Consider the following 21,700-nt stretch of genomic DNA (forward strand, 5'->3'; position numbering starts at 1 on the left):
CTCCTTGGCGCGAAACTGGTTTTTCGAAAAGTAAATTCAATTTCATCGAATTCCTGACCGATTTTCATCGAGCAAAGGCACAAGACAATGAATATAGTATGTGAAACATATAGAATTCGAAAAAACATGCGAAATTTTGCAGACAAGTTACACAAAACACGGACACAAGCCGTGCTATGTGTTGCAGTGGCCAAATTCCCGAATCCTTCTCGACACACCAATAGACTATACCCCGTTTTTCAGCTTCATGCCACATGTGTATCAGAGGCAAGCGACTGAAAATCGATGGAAAATTTTTTATATAACTAAAATTTACAGTCCGCGATTCAAAAATGCGCATATCGTTAAAAAATTCGGTATTCCATATATCAAAGAGCTCTCGCACCGGGTCTATATCGACGGACCGCCTGAAATTTTCCATGTATCGGTAGGCGGGAAATCTAAAAACAACAAAAATTTGCTGAAATTTCCAGGCAGAAATGCTGAAAATGGACCGAATCGACGCGATTCTAGTGTCCAACTACGAGAACTTCATTGGCCTGCCGTTCTACACTGAAAATACCGGCTTTTCAGGCAAAATCTACGCTACAGAGATTGCTTTTCAGTATGGAAAGTTAGTTTTGGCATTTGGAATTTTTTGAAAAATTGAAAATTTTCAGATTGCTCATGGAAGAGATGCTGGAATTCATGGAGCGAATCGAAGCGCGGCCCGACGATGCGACATGGAAAAAAGAGGAGATTTGCCAGTAATTTTTTTAAAATAAAGTTTTAAAAAATTCTGAAAATTTCCAGAAAATTCCCGAATGCGCCGTCGATGAATCCGATGACGTGGGCATCGTTCTACAAGGCAGCCGACATGCATCGCTGTTTGACAAAAGTGATCACATTGAGTTTTAATCAAACCATTGTAAGTGGAGGATTTTGAAAAAAAATCTTTTTTTTGATTAAAAATTGAAAAAAAAATTTGTAAAAATTGCTTGAAAATTACATTGAAAATCGTCTAAATTTTTGCTTTTTTTTCTTAAAATTCAATGTATTTTTCCAAAAATTTCCAATTTTCTGAATGACAATTTAATGACAGATTGAATTAATTTAATGAGAGATTGAATGACAGATTTAAAACGCGCAAAATTCGAAATCTCAGTCATTTTTTTGACTGAAATTATCTGAAATTTCCAATTTACACTCAAAAATCTAAATTTTAGAATTCAAAAAAAAATCCAATTCAAATTTCTGAAATTCTAAAATTCTGAAATTTTGAAATTCTGAGATTCTGAGTTTCTGAAGTTCTGAAAATCCGAGGTTCTGAGATTCTGAAATTTTGAGATGCCGAAATTTTGAGATTCTGAGATTCTGGAATTCTGAAATCCTAAAATTCTGAAATTCTAAAATTCTAAAATTCTAAAATTCTGAAATTTTGAAATTCTGAGATTCTGAGTTTCTGAGATTCTGAAATTCTGAGATTCCGAGATCCCGAGATTCTGAAATTCTGAGAATCTGAAATTCTGAAATTCTGAATTTCTGAGAATCTGAAATTCTGAAATTCTGAGATTCTGAAATTCTAAAATTCTGAAATTTTGAAATTTTGAGATTCCGAGGTTTAGAAATTCTGAGATTCTGAGTTTCTGAAATTCTGAGATTCCGAGATTCCGAGATCCCGAAATTCTGAGAATCTGAAATTCTGAAATTCTGAGAATCTGAAATTCTGAATTTCTGAGAATCTGAAATTCTGAGATTCTGAAATTCTAAAATTCTGTAACTTTGAAGTTCTGGAGATTCTGAAATTCTGAGATTCTGAATTTCTGAAATTCTGAGTTTCTGAGATTCTGAAATTCTGAAATTCTGAGATTCTAAATTTCTGAATTTTGAGATTCCCAGATTCTGTAATTCTGAGATTCTGGGATTCCGAAATTCTGAAATTTTCAGATTCTGAAAATCCAAATTTTCGAAAATCCAAATATCTGAAATTCCGAATTTCCAAAAATTCAAGTTCCCGTCAAATATTTTTCAGAATATCAGAATTTCAGTGTATCGGAATTTCGGATTTTCAGGATTTCAGGATTTTGGAATTTCAACACTTTCTGGTTTTTAGATTTTCAGCATTTTTGGGGTTCAAAAGCTTAAAATTTGAAAATCTGAACATTTCAGATACTTTTGAATTTTTGAAATTTTCCATAAAATTGTTTCAGGACCTATTCCGTTCTAAAATTCGAAAATCCTAAAATTCTGAAATTTTGAGATCCTGTGATTCTGAAATTCTGGGATTCGAGGATTCTAAAATTCTGATATTCTGAAAATTCCAAAATTTCGGAATTTCGAAATTTTCAGAATCTGAAAATCCAAATTCTCGAAAACCCAAAAATATCTGAAATTCCGAAATTCCAAAAATTTCAAATTCCCGCCAAATCTCGCTCCCCAAAAATTCAAAAAAGTGTTCCTCAGGAGCTATTCCGTGTCAAAGTCACCCCAATCGTCTCCGGACACACCTATGGCTCAGCAAACTGGATTTTCGAGACGGAAAACGAGAAAATCGGATATCTAACAGCGTCGAATCCAATTTCAACAGATGTGAAGCCAATGGAAATTGGTCCATTGAGAAGTGATATTGATTATTTGATAATCAATTCGATGAGTCGCTTAATCGACACTTCCACCCAGACAATGGGCGTTTCTCTCACCAGAACTGTCACCGATTATTTGAAAAATCATGGATCAGTGATTTTGCCAATTTGTCCAGTTGGACCCATTTTTGAGATGATTGAAGCGATTTCCGATATTATTAGTTCTACGGTAAGGGTTTGGTTTGGAAAATTGATTGCGCGGTTCTAAAACAGTACTGAAACTTCGCGGTTCTAAAACGTCGCAGTTCTAAAATGCCGCAGTTCTAAAACGTCGCGGTTCTAAAACGTTTCGGTTCTAAAATGTCGAGGTTCTGAAACGTCCCGGTTCTAAAACGTCGCAGTTCTAAAATGTCGCGGTTCTGAAACGTCGCAGTTCTTTTCGCGATTCTAAAACGTCGCAGTTCTGAAATGTCGCGGTTCTGCAATGTCGCGGTTTTAAAACTTTGCTGTTCTAAAACGTTTCGGTTCTAAAACGTCGAGGTTCTGAAATGTCGCGGTTTTGAAACGTCGCGGTTCTAAAATGTCGCAGTTCTAAAACGTCGCGTTTCTGAAACTTCGCTGTTCTAAAAGGTCGCGGTTCTAAAATGTCGCAATTCTGAAACGCCGCGGTTCTAAAACGTTTCGGTACTAAAACGTCGCAGTTCTGCAACGTCGCAGTTCTGAAATGTCGCGGTTCTGCAATGTCGCGGTTTTAAAACTTTGCTGTTCTAAAACGCTTCGGTTCTAAAACGTTTCGGTTCTAAAATGTCGAGGTTCTGAAATGTCCCGGTTCTAAAACGTCGCGGTTCTAAAATGTCGCGGTTCTGAAACGTCGCAGTTCTAAAATTTCGCGATTCTAAAACGTCGCAGTTCTGAAATGTCGCGGTTCTGCAATGTCGCGGTTTTAAAACTTTGCTGTTCTAAAACGTTTCGGTTCTAAAACGTCGAGGTTCTGAAATGTCGCGGTTTTGAAACGTCGCGGTTCTAAAATGTCGCAGTTCTAAAACGTCGCGGTTCTGAAACGTCGCTGTTCTAAAAGGTCGCGGTTCTAAAATGTCGCAATTCTGAAACGCCGCGGTTCTAAAACGTTTCGGTTCTAAAACGTCGCAGTTCTGCAACGTCGCGGTTCTAAAATGTCGCAATTCTGAAACGTCGCGGTTCTAAAATGTCGCGGTTCTAACATGTCGCAGTTATAAAATGTCGTAATTATAAAACGTCGCGGTTCTAAAATGTCGCGGTTCTAACATGTCGCAGTTATAAAATGTCGTAATTCTAAAATGTCGCGGTTCTAAAATGTCGGAGTTCTAAAATGTCGCAGTTTTAAATGTCGCAGTTTTAAAACGTCGCGGTTCTAAAACGTCGCGGTTATAAAATGGCACAGTTCTAAAATGTCGCGGTTATAAGACGTCGCGGTTCTAAAATCTTGCATTTCTGAAACGTCGCGGTTATAAAATGTCACGGTTCTAACATGTCGCAGTTCTAAAATTTCGTAATTCTAAAATTTCGCGATTCTAAAACGTCGCAGTTCTGAAATGTCGCGGTTCTGCAATGTCGCGGTTTTAAAACTTTGCTGTTCTAAAACGTTTCGGTTCTAAAACGTCGAGGTTCTGAAATGTCGCGGTTTTGAAACGTCGCGGTCCTAAAATGTCGCAGTTCTAAAACGTCGCGGTTCTGAAACGTCGCAGTTCTAAAATTTCGCGATTCTAAAACGTCGCAGTTCTGAAATGTCGCGGTTCTGCAATGTCGCGGTTTTAAAACGTTGCTGTTCTAAAACGTTGCGGTTCTAAAACGTCGAGGTTCTGAAACGTCGCGGTTTTGAAACGTCGCGGTTCTAAAATGTCGCAATTCTGAAACGCCGCGGTTCTAAAACGTCGCGGTTCTCAAACTTCGCTGTTCTAAAAGGTCGCGGTTCTAAAATGTCGCAATTCTGAAACGCCGCGGTTCTAAAACGTTTCGGTTCTAAAACGTCGCAGTTCTGCAACGTCGCGGTTCATAAAATGTCGCAATTCTGAAACGTCGCGGTTCTAAAATGTCGCGGTTCTAACATGTCGCAGTTATAAAATGTCGTAATTCTAAAATGTCGCGGTTCTAAAATGTCGGAGTTCTAAAATGTCGCAGTTTTAAATGTCGCAGTTTTAAAACGTCGCGGTTCTAAAACGTCGCGGTTCTAAAATGGCACAGTTCTAAAATGTCGCGGTTCTAAAATCTTGCATTTCTGAAACGTCGCGGTTCTAAAATGTCACGGTTCTAACATGTCGCAGTTCTAAAATGTCGCAATTCTGAAACGCCGCGGTTCTAAAACGTTTCGGTTCTAAAACGTCGCGGTTCTAAAACGTCGCGGTTCGAAAATTTCGCGGTTCTGAAACGTCGCAGTTCTAAAATTTCGCGATTCTAAAACGTCGCAGTTCTGAAATGTCGCGGTTCTGCAATGTCGCGGTTTTAAAACTTTGCTGTTCTAAAACGCTTCGGTTCTAAAACGTCGAGGTTCTGAAATGTCGCGGTTTTGAAACGTCGCGGTTCTAAAATGTCGCAGTTCTAAAACGTCGCAGTTCTGAAACATCGCAGTTCCATAATTTCGCTGTTTTGAAATGTCTCGGTTGCGAAATTCCTCGTTTTTTCAGACCGGAATCTCCCCTGACACTCCAATTTATCTGATTTCTCCAGTGGCGAAAAGCGCCATCGCAATGGCGAGTATCAGTGCTGAATGGATGTCCGAATCCCGTCAAAAGGCGGTCTATCTCCCAGAAGAACCCTATTATCACAGCCAATTCATCAAATCGGGACGTCTTCGAATTTACGAATCCTTGTATGGAAACTTCTCGAAAGAATTCAAAACGCCGTGTGTGGTAAGGATTCGGAGATTCTGAATTTCTGAGATTCTAAAATTCTGGAATTTCAAATTCCCGCCAACAATTGATTTTTCCTTAAAATTCAAAAAAAAATTCGAAAATCTTAAAATTCGAAAATCCCACAAAAAGATTTTTCCCCAAAATTTTCAATTTCCCCAATTTTCGAATTTCCAGATCCCTAAAGACGTTTTTCTCAAAAATTTCTAATTCCCGCCAGAACTTTGGATCCGAAAAATTCTCAAATTCTCACAGATCCTCGCCAGTCATCCATCGCTCCGTGTCGGTGACGCTGCTCATATGATCGAGGTGCTGGGATCGGATCCGAAGAATGCCGTCATTATCACAGGTCCGTTTTCGAATTTTTCTATTTTGGGAAAATTGGAAAAAAATGGATTTTGGCATACTTGTAACGGCCCGAGCCCGGCCCGCGGACCCGTCATTTCACAAGTTTCAAATATTTCAAAAAAAATCACATAAGGGGGGACCCTTATGTTATTTTTTTTATCAAAAATTTTTTTTCGAGTTTTTTTCAATCTTTTTTGATCAAACAGACAAACAATCCAAAAAAATCAAATAAAAAATGGAGAAAATTATATTGAGAGCTCAAAATTTGGCTCAAAAATACAAAATTTTTGATTCCGGGCCGGGCCCGGGCTTTGGCGGGCCGGCCCGGAATTTTACAAGTATGGATTTTGGGATTTTAAAAATATGGAAATCGGGGGAATCTAGGTTGAAATTCGATTAAAAATCGGTCTGTGAAAAGTACTGGAAAACTATAAAAACCGGATTCATCAAATATATTTTTTTTAAATCAATAAATTATCGATCCACGCCTTCTTCTTCTTCCTCCTCTTCTCCTTCCAAATCCACGTCATCTGAAGCTGTTGAAACTCTGCTCAGTTCTTGAAAAACGCGTTCCGGACCCTTCAGAGTCGCTTTTGCGCTCGTACAGTTCTTCGGAAAATGCTCCTTGCACACGTGACTGTCCACTAGGGTCCCCAGGTGTTTGATCAGAGCGGATCTCTGAAAAAATTTGAAATTTGAGAACACTGGACGAACGGAAATATGGAAAATTTGAAATTTTTCTCGAAAATCGCTCTGAAAAAAGCGAAAAATTGCCCGAAATTTCAAAATCGAAAAATACATTTTTGGAATTTCCGATTTTCAAAATTCTGATTTTCAAAAACTACCTTCATTTTCCTTAGCTGACTGTCCTCCTCCAATCCCTTCATCTTTTTATGAAGTATCCAATCCGCGAGGTTTACTGTACTCTTGGCGACGGGAAACATCAACGATCGATGAAGTTGCGTCGGACACAAAAAGCACTGAGTCTCCTCGTATTTCAAAATGAATTTGATGCAAACATCCTTCAACGAGTCTACAGTAACCGCCGCGCTGCCGCGACAGATGTCTTTATAGAATTTCCACGCCGTCAATTCGATTCCGTCGTTGGGAGCCGAGCGAATCTCATCGACACGTTGCACATTGAGCATACGGTAGATGTGTCGGGCCGTTTCGGTGATGTGCTGAGTGCAAAATGTTTGGGGTGGTTTTTTTCGACACCCATCGAGCGCGTCGGCGATATGAAGCTTTCGGTCGACGACGGCTGCCAGAAGGATCAGTTGACGGTCTTCGAGCATACTGAATCTATTCTTTGCGACGCTTCTATCGATGTTTTGGCACTGAAAGCAACGTGGCGGATGCGAGTGTTTTGATGATTCAGACCGTGGTGGTGGTGGAGATGGATCTGGGATGTTCCACGCGTCGCTGAAACCAATTTTTTGAATGGATTTCTGTACCTTTCTAGGCCACCACGTATGGGAATCGTAGGCCACCATATAGTTCTATTAGAGGTTTTACGGTATGTAATTTCTAGGCCACTGTATATGGATAATCTAGGCCATGATATATGAAATTTCTAGGCCACCATATATTGGATTTCTAGTCCACCTTATACGGAATTTCTAGGCCACCCTATATGTAAGTTCTTAGTCATTTTATGTGAAACCTCTAGGCTACTATATATAGAATACTAGGCTACCATAGATGGAATTCCAAGCCCACCGTATATGAAAATTCTAGCCACTTTATATGGAATTCTAGGCCGCCACCTTACCTTAACACAATTTTTTCCTCCTCCTCCTCATCGCCATCGCATGTTTCGACAATTCTAGACGACGTGGCCGCTCCAGATGACGTCAGTTTGTACGATTTGTAGACGTCTGGGAACGTTGACTTTTTTATGGAGCCAAAACTGATTTCTTCCGGCTTTTGCTCTTCAAACGCTGAAGTCGTGGGCGCTTCAGAAGACGTCGGATCTTTTGAAGTCGTTCCAAAAGACGTATCGATCGATTTATAGTCTTCTAAACACGTCGTGAATGGTCTTGGAGAAGTGGTAGCTTCAGAAGACGTTCCAGGTGATTTGAGTACTTCTGAAGACGCCACAAAAGGATTTGGAGGGAGAGACGATACAGAAGACGCTCTGGATGATTTGAGTGCTTCTGAAGGCGTGGAAACTCCAGAAGACGTTCTTCTAGAACACATATAAAACGATTTTAAACCTTTTGAAGACGTCACGAGTACTCTTGAAAACGAATCACCTCTAGATGACGCCTCTGCTAAAGCGCCAAACGACTTCCATGAAGTCGTCGGGTCTCTAAAAGACTTGTCATCGAAACTCAAATCTTTTGGAGATGTGAAAGCTTCAGAAAACATCGTCGGATCTTCAGAAGGTGTTGCACAGAATCTGGAGGCGTCAGAAGACGTGCCTGCTTCGGACGCCTTCGTGAGCATTCTATAATTCTCCAGAAGTTTACAACTGTGTACGACTTGAGAATTATTTTTGGCAATTTCTGGAGAAATTTCAGATGATGTGGCAACTTCAGGTTTGACGTCGTCTTCAGAATCCATATTCGCCGATATTGGTGCTTCAGACGGCGTGACGTCTTCGGTATCATAATCGGGCTCTTCTAGTTTCGGCTCTAGAAGTTTCTCCGGTTTCCGCTCTTCTGAATTTTTCGGAACTTCAGAATTCGACGTCTTCTGGACACGTCCTCTGACCGCCTCCATTTCCTGTAGCGACAATGTAACAACGACGTCCGATGGGTCTTCTGTAGGAGGCGTCACGTCATCTGGCATCTCTAGTTTCGGCTCTATAAAGTTGGTTTCTTCGGGTTCGAGCTTTTTTTCTGGTTCTTCAGAATTCCGCGACGTCTTCTTCTCCCACATTTTTGAAGTTTTCCGCCTTTTCGTCGGCTTTTTGACTGCTTCAGCTGGTCTCTTGGCTGATGACGTGGATGGCATCTCCACGTCTTCTGGCTCTTCTGACTTTTCTTCTTCTGGCCTCACGTCTTCTGAATCCACGTCGAATTCTTCCATGGGCATCGAATCGTACTCTCCACGTCCTCGAAATTCTTGCTGCGTGCTCGCGGCATCCAGAAGACGTTCCAGCTCGGCGCCAGCATACCTATTGCAGAATCCGTCGAATCTTCCAGAACCATCGCTACTGAAATAGAAGCTGGCGTCGATGGAAATCGCTGGGCATCCCAGATAGTCGCGAGCCATCATCGCCAGAGCGCCCAGCGATTTGGAGTGCACTCTCCAGAATTCTACCAAAGGATTCTGGAAGTTTCGGGAGGGAAGGTCTTGAATGATCGAGCGGTAGAGGTCCAGCTCTTTCTGGAGAAACGAAAATTTCATAATTTGAAATGTTATCAATTGCTCACCTTGAAAAACATATACCGAACACTGGGATCATCGGACACTTCATAGCCCAAAAATTGCATTTCCTGCTCGTTGAAATATCGTAATAGCGCCTGATCCATCAGCCGCTTCTCCACATTCTTCCATTCTTTTCCGTCTCGAATCGACGCTCGATACGCGTATCGTGGATCCAGAATCATCGCCACCTCGTACTTCAAGTTGTACGTCTCGTGGATGAATCCGTGGAAGATGATGCCGAAATCTCGGACGATGAATCGCTCGATGAACGGTTTGTTCGGTTGATTCTTGTCGGAAATCGCTTTTTGGATTTGATTCACGGCTGGAATGATTTGAGATATCGAGCTGGTTTTGGGATTGCTGAGCAATCGAGACGCGTGGGAGCATTGATTGAGGATGTGTTGAAGTTGGTAGAGAAGTTGGGTGACGCGTGGGTGGAGATAATTGGTTGGAAGCCCCATGTGACAGAGAACTTGTCGAAGATCGGGTGCTGAAAGAAAGGAGATTCTGGAATTTTTTAAGAAGTTTGAAATTCAAAGGATCTGGATCTGATATATAACACCAGGAATGGTCAAAGCCGTATAGATTCTGATATTTTTAGATTCTGAGATTCTGAAAATTTGAAATTCCGAGATTCTGAACATCTAAGATTCTGAGATACTGAGATTATGTTCTGAGATTCTGAAATTCTGAGATTTTTGAGATTCTGAGATTCTAAAATTCTGGAATTCTAAGATTCTGAAATTCTGAGATTTTTAGATTCTGAAATTCTGGGATTCCGAAATTCTGAGATTTTTAGATTCTGAGATTCTGGGATTCTGAGATTCTGAAACTCCGAGTTTCTGAAAATTTGAAATTCTGAAATTCCAAGATTCTGGAATTCGAAGCTTCCGAATTCGGAATTTCAAAATTTAAATTCGAAACGCGGAAATTCTGAATTCTTGGAATTTTTAGAAAATAACGACATTTTTGGAATTTTTCTGAAATGTCACTTTTTGTTTGAAATCTGTAATTTGAGAATTTAGAATTCTCAAAAGCTCCAGAATCTGAGAATTCTAATTACGAAATGCCAAATTGAAAGGCGCATACCGTAACTTTAGATGAAAAATTCGAAATTTGCCTTTCGGAAACTCTCAAAAGACTAATTTCAATTTTTCCACTGAACATTACGGTGTGCGCCTTTAAATTTGGCATTTTCGTGGTGAGACCCAACTGGACCAAATTCGATGGTTTTCACACTCATTTTGAAGCTCTCAACGCGCCAAATTTGAATTTTCAGTCGAAAGTTTGAAATTAGCTTGTTGAGAGCTGCAAAATGAATATAATTATGACTGTATTTGGTCATATTGGAATTTTGGAAAAATCCAAAATTTCGATTTTCCGACTTTTTTTTGAAAATTTCTATTCAATCATTTTTTTCCCAAAATCCTTACCAATTCGATCCATCGATTCAAAAAATCCGCTGTCGACTGCCACGTGGCGTTTTCTTCAGGCGGCCAGGCGGTGGATAGCGATCTTTGTAGTAGGACACTGAAAAACCAAGAAATATGGCTTAGAAAAAGCCTAGTCCGCGTCCTAGAAACACTCACTTTTTCAACGAATTCATCTTGCTTGGATTGCTCCTGAACACTTTCAAAAACTGCTTGACAAGTTGCAACGCCTTCTGAATTTCCGACAAGTTCAGAATTCGCTTGACGAACGCGGTGATAAAATCATGAAGGCACGTGTAGCTGTTGGCGGTGTGATGCTCCATGAAACGGAACGACACTTGAGACGTTGCGCCGAGAAAGTTGAGAATTTCCGGCTTTCCCAGACCGAGTTTTTGATAAATTGTGTCGGCTGTGATGCTGCAAATTTCAAATTTCGGCGCGGTAATTTAAAATTTTAAGCATAAAAAAACCCAAAAAACCCACCTATGATCGAATTTCTCGAAAAAAATCGCGGTTTTGCGCTCGAAAACATTCTCAAAATAGTGCACCGAGTAGACTAGAAATCGCGGAGACCAATCCACTGTCAAACTGATCGGACCTTTCGACTTATCGATTTCCCTTGATTTTTCGCCGGTTTTAACCGAATTTTTCATCTCCGCCGGCGCAAAAACCGCCGAGTCAACACCGAAATTCGCCAGAAATTTCCGAAATCCCGGATTTTGGACATTTTCGAATGGGATTCCTTGTGAAGCCATAAATTGTGATAGAATTGCGAGCGTTTTCGATGGATTCTCCATTTTGAAACTGGAAAAATCGAGTTTTCAGCAATTTTTTAGCCCGGAAACGCTGAAAAACGCCCGGAAAATCGGTTGGCAAAAAACTCGTGTTTGAAGCGCCGCGCTCGGATTTTAGCAATGGGGCGCGGTTGCATTTCTCTAACTGTCTGGGCCTCCTCTCTCTCTCTCTCTCTGTCGGCAAAAAAATATATAAATACAGCAAGAAAAAAATCGTTTTTGCATGAAATTTTTCAGTTTTTTTCTGGAAAAAATTGAAAATTTATGAAAAATTAGCTTGATTAAATAAAAAAGTTTACTAAAAATCATATTTAACCCGGAAAAAGAGAAAAAATTGAAAAAAAAAGAAAATTTTTTAAAAGTTCAATGATCACCGCTTTCCGATCGGTTTTGGTTTTCAGACGGTTTGTAAAATGGGATCGGTGATTTTTCCTGAAAAACAAAAAATTTGAAAAATTTTGAAAAAAAAAATGTCCCCACCTCATTTTTCTGTACAAAATTGATCATAAAAGCGCGCAAATTGTTGTCGGCCAAGTCGACTCGTCCATCCGTAATCGCATTACATGCGCCTTGAAGCGGTTCCATCGAGCAATCGGCTAGTTTCGCGGAATTTTGGATTTTTAGAAAATTCAAAATTCCGCCAGCCGTCTCGCCGTAGTGTTCTCGACAGAAGAAGCTCTTCTTCTCACGATTATACACGTCTCTGGCGTGATTTTCCGACGTTCGACCAGTGTGAAATGCGATCAGAGCCATGAGAAGCTTCTCGCCGATGATCGTCACATTTTTGACCTCCTCGTGCAGTTTCATTTGATTGCACAGGCAGCAACGGCGATTGCATTGCTTTCTGAAGAAAGAATGAATGGAAATTTTGAATTTGGCGCGTTGAGAGCTTCAAAATGAGTATAAACATGACTGGATTTGGTCAAGTTGGGTCCCACCACGAAAAGTCGAAAATTTAAAGGCGCATATAGTAATTTTCATGCCGCGTTCAAAGTAGCCTCCAGGAACTGGAAATCGCGTCCAAAGCTTTCAATTTTTCCAGGTTTTCCATGGACTTAAAACTTCGATTTCCCTCGTTGTAGCTGTGTTTTTTTCTTCGACATCAATTCGAGGTCCAAAAAAAGAAAATTTCTTTTTAATTTACAACGGACCTCGAAAAATTAACACAGCTACAACGCGGAAAATCGAAGTTTCTTGCTCCTGGAAAACCTGGAAAAATTGGCAGCTTTGGACGCAATTTCCAGTTCCTGGCGTCTACTTTGAGCGCGGCATAGGTGGAAGAAATTTAAAATTAGCGTTTTAAGAGCTTCCCCGAAGACTCTAATTTCAATTTTTCCACTGAAAATTACAGTATGCGCCTTTAAATTTGGCGTTTTCGTGGCGAGACCCACTTTTCGAAAACCAACTCACTTCTTTTCACTGCCCATCCACGTATGCGGACTCCAAATGTCCTCCTCGACTCCGCCCACTTTGATCTCCTCCGGCTGCTCCAATTTGACGTCTTTGAAGACGTCGTCCAACGGTGTCGTGACGCCTTCAGGCTCTTCAGAAGCTCTGAACGTATTCTGAAGTGTTGTGTACAACGTGGAAGATGACTTGTAGTCGTTGTTCGGCTGCCATTTCACAATGTTTCGTCGTTTTATCATCAGATAGTCCTGTACCGTTTTTCCTTGAGTTTTCGGCTCGAAAATCGATAAATTGATATCTCCAGAAGGAGAAGATGCTCTTCGTTTTCGCGATTGCTCAGCTTTGAAATCCAGTAAAGGTCTTGCGAATCCCTCTGCCTTATATGGCATTCGTGTTCCACGTCCTCTGAATTCCTGATGACGTGCGGCGAATCGCATCCAGCGATCTCCAGAAGTTCCAGAATCTCTATAGATTCTGGAGACGTGTGAGAACTTTCCAGACGGGCCGAAAAAGTGGGCGGAGTCAATGGAAACCGCGGGAACGGCGAGAAATCGATGTGCGAGATTCGCCAGATTTGGAAGACGTTCCTGATGAAGGACCCACCAGATGAACGGGGATTCTGAAGGCGCGGGACGTTCGGATTTTAGAAGTTTTCGATATTTTTGAATTTCCTGTTGGAATTCAATTTTGACGCCTTCAGAAGAGCCTTCTAAAATTTTCTGCGTCACGTCATCCCATTTTTCCACTGGCTGAATGTCCCTTCTAAACGCGAATCGCGGATCTAGCCACGTGGATTTTTGATAGTCTTCTGAGCCGTTGAATTCACAGAAGACGTCGGAGAACAGCGTCTGAATGGTGGGATTCAGACTTTCCGCATCGTCGAATTTCGAATTCATCGTCGTCATCTGAATCCGAGAAATCGCTGGAATGACTTGAGACATTGACGAATTCGACGTTCCAAGATTCTGAAGACATTGCTCGCATTCGTCGAGAACCTTCTGAATGTAGAGAAGATTGTTGAATTCAGAAGACGTGATGTAGTTGGAGACCAGACTCCAACGTTGGCTGATTTGAAGGAAGATTGGGTCCTGGAAGATTTTTGGAATTTTTCAAAAAATTCGAATTTAACGCGCTGAGAACTTCAAAGTGTGTGCAAACACCACGGATTTAGTCAAGTTGGGTCTCACCACGAAAATGCCAAATTTAAAGACGCTTACCGTAATTTTTAGTAGAAAAATTGAAATTAGCGTTTTCTGACGCACTAATTCAAATTTTTCAACTAAAAATCACTGTATGCGCCTTTAAAATAGGCAATTACGGTATGCGGCTTCAAAATGGACATCTGGACACTCGGACGCACATAATTGTTCTTTCAAAAAAATTCAAATTCCCACCATTTCTAAACATCTGGTGAACAGAAAGAGCTCCGATTGCCAGCACTTTGAATCGATTGTCGGCAATTTCGGGTCCCAATTTTTGGATTTTTGAAATCTGAATTTTTGGATTTTTTGGAATTTTCCAAAAAAAATCACTCACTCCACAAAAAATCGATAAATTTCCGGCACCGTTTTCAACACCTTCAAAAATCGATGAAGTCGATTTATCGATTTTTTCACCTCGTCGATTTCCAAAATCTGGCGAGCGAATTTGTCGACATAGAACGCGAAGCATATGTAGTCGTTGCGTCTGACGTCTTCTGAATTTCGGGATTCTGAAGGCTGTCGGAAGATCTCGGCGAGCTCGGGGCTCGAGCACACGATGTTGACGGTGTGGAAGTTGGTGTATGCGGCGGTGATTGCCACGTGGATTCGGGACCAGAGAGTGGGCCAGTTGAATCTGAAAAATTGGGACATCGGGATTTATGGACACGCAGAAATTTGAACTTTTTTTTAAAAAAAGGAGAAAATTGACGAATTTTGAACCAAAAAACTTGGAAATTCGAAAAAATGCGGACATCCGGACAATCAGACACACAGAAACTTCTGGATATTCGACTCGGAATTCGTCAATTTTCATTCAAAAATTGTAAAAAATTCGAAAATTCCTTCGAAAAATGATGGTGGCCTAGAAAACTCAACTTTGCAAAAGTTAGGCCACCATGTTAAAATGACCTAGGAAACATGCCAGGTGAATAACAGGTCATTTCTAGGTCATTTACTATGGTGGTCTAGAAAATTCAACTCGCGAAAACTAGGCCAACATGTTATAATGGCCTAAAAAGCATGCCAGGTGAACGTCAGGCGATTTTTAGCCTCTTTAACATGATGGCCTAACTTTTGCAAAATTGAGTTTTCTATGCCACCAACGTTTTTGGTCTAGGAATTACCCAATATTCTACCGATGAGTTTTCTAGCCCCTTTACCTTGGTGGCCTAGAAAAGTCAACTTTGCAAAAGTTAGGCCACCATGTTGAAATGGCCTAGGAAACAAGGTCATTTCTAGGCCATTTACTATAGTGGCCTAGAAAATTCAACTTTTCAAATGTTAGGCCACCATGTTAAAATGTCCTAGGAAACACATCAGGTGAATATCAGCTGATTTCCAGGTCATTTAACACGGTGCCCTAACTTTTGCAAGTTGAGTTTTTTAGGCCACCGTAGTTTGACACCAAAAACTCACTGAGCAATCTCGAGTTTCTCAAAATGCACGACCGCCGTTCTTTTATGAAAATCCTCAAAGTGATGACATGAAAAAACGATCCACTTCTCGTCGGTTCCATCCTCTTCGGCCGCCAAATCTACAGTAATACTTAACGCTCCGCCCACTTTGCAATCCATCGTCTCTGGCTCCGCCCATTTCAACGAGTCCTCTAGACACTTCTCGGTTGGAATCTCGAAATCTGGCTGCTCAAAATGTTCTAGAAGGTCTTGAAACGCCGAATTTCGAATATTCGCCAGGGGAATTCCTTGAGAGATCATGAATTTTGAGAGTAGTTCGCATGTTTTTTGACTGGAATCGGGATTCATGCTGAAAAACAAAATTTGGCTGAAATTTTCCGGAAAAAATGAGGAATTTTGAAGCAAAAATGACGAAAATCCGGCTGGATATGTGGCAACGACACGAGAGAAAAACCGGCGGAGAGACGCAGAGAAACGGGGGGAAAGTGAGAGGAAAACGGAGAGACGCAGAGAGCAAAACAAACCAGCGCGCGGCCGACCAAGCGGTGCGGCTGGTCGTATGACTTTGGTCGGGGGAGTGAGAAGACGGCGGAGAGTGAGAGTGTGGGAAATGGAGAGGGTGGTTAGAGAAAGCAGAAAAACCGCAGCAGGGGAAAATGCGGTGGAAAATAAGGGATTTCGTTTGAAAATTTGTGAAAGAAAAAAAGTTTTAAAGCAAACGCGCTCCACTGAGAAACGGCGGGAAGTGGAAATATTTGGTTTTTTTTTAAAAAATTGACTGAAATTGGAAAATGTTTTCGAAAAAATTAAAAAAAAAAACGATTTTTTTTCAAATTTTCGAAAAATCCATTTTTAGCTGAAAATCTGAAAATAAATTACGTAAATAATTTTATTGGTATAACTTTCAGCTACCAATTTTTTGCTTAAAATTTGGAAATTCTGAAAAAAAAATGAAATTTTCGATTTTTCAGAAAATATCGATTTTTTCAAAATTTCAGAAAATATCGATTTTTTCGACTAAAAATCTGAAAATAACTTTCTTTCAGTCTTTAATATTCCGCTTAAATTTTGAAAATTTGAAAAATTCAAAAAAAATTGATTTTTTTTTTCAATTTTTCGAAAAATCGATTTTTTTTTGGCTGAAAATCTGAAAAAAAAATTGTGGAAATCTGGAAAAAACGCGAAAATTCCTTTTAAAAAAATCAACAAAAAGACAAAATGATATTTTCAAATTTTTAGAAAAAAATCGATTTTTTGGCTGAAAATCTGAAATTTTTTGATTTTTTCAATTCCAGATTCCGATTTGCCATGTGAAGAGGTTCGAGAACCGTTCCGCAACCTGCCCATCAAATTTATCAACATTCCAATGGATTTTCGAATGGACTTCGCCACGTTGGACAAGAATTTGCAGGAGTGGAAGCCGAAGGCAAGTGCGCGCCATTGAGAATTATTAAAAAAATTTCGTAAAACGCTAACTCGCTCTATTGACAATCTTATTTCGGTTTTTTAAAAGTTTAGATTTCTAAAATTATCAATTGAGCACATTTGCAGGTCGTCATTTGCCCGTCCGCCTATTCGCAACCAGTGCTCAATCGGCCAGACTTAAAGATCACATATGTGAGTTTCAGACATTTTTACCCTGAAAAATTCTAAGAAAAGTCTTTTTTTGGAAAATGTTGAAAAATCAATAAAGAACTCCAGGAGAACCTATGGCCAATCAAGTTCAACGAGACAGTCAAACTGTGGAAAATGACAAGAGATCAGACGAAAACCGTCACGGTGTCTGTGCATCCGGATGTCGTCAGAGATCTACGATTCAAACAGCATCCGACGAAAAAGTTGGCAATCGCTTCAGGTTGGATGGGCTCAAATTTTGAGATTCTGAGATTCTGGGATTCTGGGATTCTAGGATTCCGAAGTTGTAATATTCTGAGATTCTGAAATTCCGAAGATTCTGAAAACCTGATTCTGACAAATCTGAATTTCTGAAAACCTGAGATTCTGAATTTCCAGGATTCTGATATTCTGGGATTCTGAAATTCCGAAGTTTTGAAATTCTGAAATTTGGAGATTCCGAAATTCTAAAAATCTGAGATTTTGATATCCTAGGATTCTGAAAATCTAAGATTCTGGGATTCTGAAATTCCGCAATCCTGAATTACCGGGATTCTGAGATTCTGATATTCTGACATTCTTAGGATCTTGGAATTTTGAGATTCTGGGATTCTGAGTTTCTGCGATTCCGAAATTTCGAGATTCTGAAATTCAGACATTCTGAGATCCTGAGATTCTGAAATTCTAATATTCTGAAATTCTGAGATTCTGGGATTCTGTTTTTCCGGGATTCTGAATTTCTAACATTCTGAAATTCTAAAATACTGAGAATCTGAAATTTTAAAATTCTGAAATTCTAAAATTTTCCAGTTGCCTGCAACCTCTCCGCCTACAACGACGACTTCAAATTGGTCCCATCCAACTACCCGGTCATCAAACAGAAATACGGAAAAGTCACCCTTGTCAAACTGCTCCGCGAGCTTCGAAAACGAAACCTGGACCCACACGAAGAGACGACGGAAAACCAAAAAACTACAGTACTCAATATTCCGATTCTTCAAGCCAAAATAACAATGAGCAATGGCGGAAAACGTATGAAAATTCAGTCGAACGATCCGACGGCCAGATGGGAGCTACAGGAGATGTTCAATGATTTTCTGATGGAAGACGATGGAATCGTCGGAAGGCCAACCAGAGATGTTAGAGATGTTGATGCGAAGGAAGCTGATAAATGATTTATTGATTTTTTTGAAATACTTGAAAAATCCTGCATTTTTATCCCTATCCCTATATGATATTTGAATTTTTTAACTGAAAAAATTTCAATTTTTGAAAGCTATTTTCCACTTTTTTACCAATTTTCCCCTTTATTTTTTCATTGGCTGAAATCTCAAAAATCGCAATTTTCATCTAAATTTTTTTCGCTGGTTTTTTCCAATCTTGCTCTCTGACTCTCTTCTTCTATTACCGTAGGCCCAACTTTGAGCCCATATATCTCGATTCCCGTGAAAGATTTCAAAAATTGGTCAACTGATAAAATGTTCCTGATTTCATGAAGAACATTTTGTCAGTTGATCACTCTTCGGTATCTTTCACAGTAACCAAGATATAGGGGCTCAAAGTTGGCGGCTTGGGTGGTTACGGTACATTCAATTCGACGCAATTTTCCAATAAATCAAATGATGGATTTTTTCGGATTTTTTTCTGATTTTTGGTTAATTAAGCCAATTAATATTTTTGGTTTTCTGAAAATTCTGGATTTCTTGAAAATTTCAACTTTCCTAAATATTCGTTTTTTTATGGAATTTCAAGTTTCTGAATTTTTCGACACTTTAGACTTTTTTGAATTTCGAGATTTTCTAAAATTGTAAAAACTGAATTTCTAACAAGGGAGTTACTTGAGGGAGCGGGTTAAACTTTTTTTGAAATTTTGGGAGCAGATAGAAGAGCTTATGAGGATTCCAAATCTGTTAAAAAATCAGCAAAATGCTCACGTGAGCTGAGTTATGACCTAGAAAAGTTTCCCTATGATTAAGCAATTTCTCGTGAAATTTTTTTCACGGAATAGTGTATTTCTTTTAAAACAATAGATTTCAATCAGCAGTGTGGTAAAGTGGTAAAATGGCAAGTTCAGAGGAGGAAGGTTGTAGATTCGATTCTCCCGATCCCAAAAATTTTGCAAAATTTTTTGTTTTATTTTAAGCGGCCATAACTGGCTCTGGAATGAAATTTACGCAATCTAAACATGTTTTTCGGGAGTTTCTCGTCATGAATAGGCATTTTCCAGAATAAAAACAGACATTTAATTTTTCCAGAATAACAACAGACATTTTTTCCAGAATAAAAACATACATTTAATTCACAAATAATCTGAAATTTTGAGGTTTTGAGATTCAGGGATTCTGAGATTCTGAAATTCTAAAATTCTGAGAATTTGAGATTTTCAGATTTTGAAATTCTGAGATTTTGAGAAACTGAGATTCTGAGGTTCTAAATTTCTGGGATTCTGAGATTCTGAGATTCTAAGATTTTGAAATTCTCAGATTCTGAGGTTCTGAGATTCTGAGTTTCCGGGATTCTGAGATTCTGAACTTCTGGGATTCTGGGATTCTGGAGTTCTGAGATTCTGAGATTCTGGGGTTCTAAATTTCAGGGATTCTGAAATTCTGAAATTCTGAGATTCTGAAAATCTTAGATTCTAAAATTCCGAGATTCTGAAATTCTAAGATTCTGAAATTCTCAGATTCTGAGGTTCTGAGATTCTGAGATTCTCGGATTCTGAGTTTCTGGGATTCTGGAATTCTGAGATTCTGAAATTCTGAAATTCTAAATTTCTGAGATTCTGAGAATTTGAGATTTTCAGATTCTGAAATTCTGAGATTTTGAGAAACTGAGATTCTGAGGTTCTAAATTTCTGGGATTCTGAAATTCTGAAATTCTGTAATTCTGAAATTCTGAGATTCTGAAATTCTTAGATTCTAAGATTTTGAGATTCTAAGATTCTGAAATTCTCAGATTCTGATGTTCTGAGATCCTGAGATTCTGAGATTCTGAGATTCTCAAGTTCTGAGGTTCTTGGATTCTGGGATTCTGGGATTCCGAGATTCTGATTTTCCGATCTTCTGAAAATTTCAACTTTTTTGAATTTTCAGATTTCAAACTTTTGAATGTTTTCATTTTCGAAAAATCCATTGTTCACTTTCAGCTCCAAATTCATAAAAATGCGATTTCCTCGAAAAATTCTATGGATTTCTACAATTCGAAAGTTTCCAACCGTCGCTTTTCAGGTAAATTTTTTGAATCTTGAAAAAGTTAAAAAATTGAATTTTCAAAATTTTATAAAAATTTGAAAATCGAGTGTTTTCCAGAATCCTCCTCCAGAATCCACAATCATCGACTGCTCCCAGGTGTTTGATCCAGAGAAATGGCTGTCGATTCCAGAAGATTCGAATCCGACGTCTTCGGAATTGAATTTCGAATTTCTGACGACGTCTTCTGAACCGCTAGAATCTCCAGAATCCACGTCATCAAGTGACGTCATCGAAAATGAGAAAAAGAAGACGTCAGAGGCCTCAGAAGGCGCCGAAGAGAATCGAGCTGATGGTCACGCACCCATCAAATGGGCGCTGTCTGTTTTGATGCAATCGTTACAGGTTAAAAATTCAGAGATTCTGAATTTTGAAATTCGGAAATTCTGAAATTCTGGAACTCTGAATTTTTGAAATTTTAAAATTCTGAGATATTGGAATTCTGAAATTCTGGAAATCTGGAATTCTGAAATTCTGAGATTCTGAAATTCTGCATTTCTGAGATTCTGAGTTTCCGGGATTATGAGATTCTGGATGTCTGATATTCTGAAATTGTCAAGTTCTGAAATTCTGAAGTTCTGGAATTCTGAAATTCCGAATTTCTGAAATTCTGGAGTTCTGAAGTTCTCAAGTTCTGGGATTCTGATATTCTGAGATTCTAAAATTCATGTATTTCTGAAATTCTGAAGTTCTGGAATTCTGAAATTCTGAAGTTCTCAAGTTCTGGAATTCTGAGATTCGGAGATTCTGAGATTCTGAATTTCTAAGACTCTGAAATTCTGAAGTTCTGGAATTCTGAAATTCTGAAATTTTGAAGTTCTGAAGTTCTTTGATTCTGATATTCTGAGATTCTGGAATTCTGAATTTCTGAAATTACAAATTCTGAGATTCTTAAATTCTGAAATTCAGATTTTCAATTTTTTTTGAAAATTTTTGAAATTCAAAAAAACCTAAAATTAAAAAAAAATTAAATTTTCAAAAAAAAAAAAACATTTTCAACCCAAAAATTTTCAGAGATCCTCAAAAATGACAACATCACTCTCGGACATCGATGTGACCCTGTTCAATTTCCACTCGACACGATTTGCCGAACGTCTTCTGAATCGTAACGTCTCCAGTGTGGTGATGGTGGAGTCGTCGCATGTGTTCTCGAAAAATGCCAAGGTACAGGTACTGTAAAATCAAAAAACATAAAAATCAGTTTTTTGAAAAATTCTCCGAATTTTCAGAGCAGTTTCAGATGTAACAGTGGTCAGAGAATTCAAATTAAAGTTTTTTTTCCAGAATTTTTCTAGCTTTGATTTTAGATGTCAAATGATTCTCAGTGTCCAAATATGCACCAAAAAAGTTTTGAAGAATTTCGGAAGCCGGGCTCTCGAGTTATGATGCTCAGAGCACAAAATGTATGTGTCAGCATTTTT

The 21,700-nt window shown here is 39.1% G+C and overlaps 4 protein-coding genes across 4 annotated transcripts in view; 2 read left to right on the top strand and 2 right to left on the bottom strand.

Annotated features, from left to right (window-relative positions):
• Positions 1–142: 142 nt before the first annotated feature.
• On the top strand, positions 143–18,176 carry CBG22443 (the record flags this gene model as incomplete). The annotated part of the gene is given in 13 exon segments (XM_002635658.1): positions 143–267; positions 319–427; positions 474–613; positions 660–746; positions 793–907; positions 2,443–2,790; positions 5,222–5,446; positions 5,702–5,795; positions 16,713–16,847; positions 16,969–16,970; positions 16,972–17,034; positions 17,119–17,272; positions 17,842–18,176. Coding segments are annotated over 13 exon segments (1,932 nt in total), but the record flags the coding sequence as incomplete, so codon positions are not given.
• On the bottom strand, positions 6,269–11,396 carry Cbr-ets-6 (the record flags this gene model as incomplete). The annotated part of the gene is made up of 7 exons (XM_045236755.1): positions 6,269–6,472; positions 6,640–7,216; positions 7,566–9,174; positions 9,265–9,676; positions 10,603–10,699; positions 10,759–11,016; positions 11,083–11,396. The coding sequence occupies 7 exons, from the start codon at positions 11,394–11,396 to the stop codon at positions 6,269–6,271; spliced, it is 3,471 nt and encodes a 1,156-aa protein (XP_045097566.1).
• CBG22445 lies at positions 11,757–15,765 on the bottom strand (the record flags this gene model as incomplete). Its single annotated transcript, XM_045236756.1, has 5 exons — positions 11,757–12,237; positions 12,804–13,888; positions 14,195–14,291; positions 14,337–14,636; positions 15,419–15,765. The coding sequence occupies 5 exons, from the start codon at positions 15,763–15,765 to the stop codon at positions 11,757–11,759; spliced, it is 2,310 nt and encodes a 769-aa protein (XP_045097567.1).
• A 2,016-nt stretch (positions 18,177–20,192) lies between the features above and the next one.
• Positions 20,193–21,700, top strand: part of CBG22447 — a gene marked incomplete at both ends in the record, with an annotated part of 4,486 nt that continues 2,978 nt past the window's right edge. Inside the window, 3 exons of the mRNA XM_045236757.1 lie at positions 20,193–20,258; positions 20,340–20,624; positions 21,294–21,443. Of these exons, the coding sequence (XP_045097568.1) occupies positions 20,193–20,258; positions 20,340–20,624; positions 21,294–21,443 (501 nt within the window). The remainder of the gene's footprint in view (positions 20,259–20,339; positions 20,625–21,293; positions 21,444–21,700) is intronic.

Source organism: Caenorhabditis briggsae (genome assembly GCF_000004555.2).
Source record: "Caenorhabditis briggsae complete genome, chrV, whole genome shotgun sequence".
NCBI lineage: Eukaryota > Metazoa > Nematoda > Chromadorea > Rhabditida > Rhabditidae > Caenorhabditis > Caenorhabditis briggsae.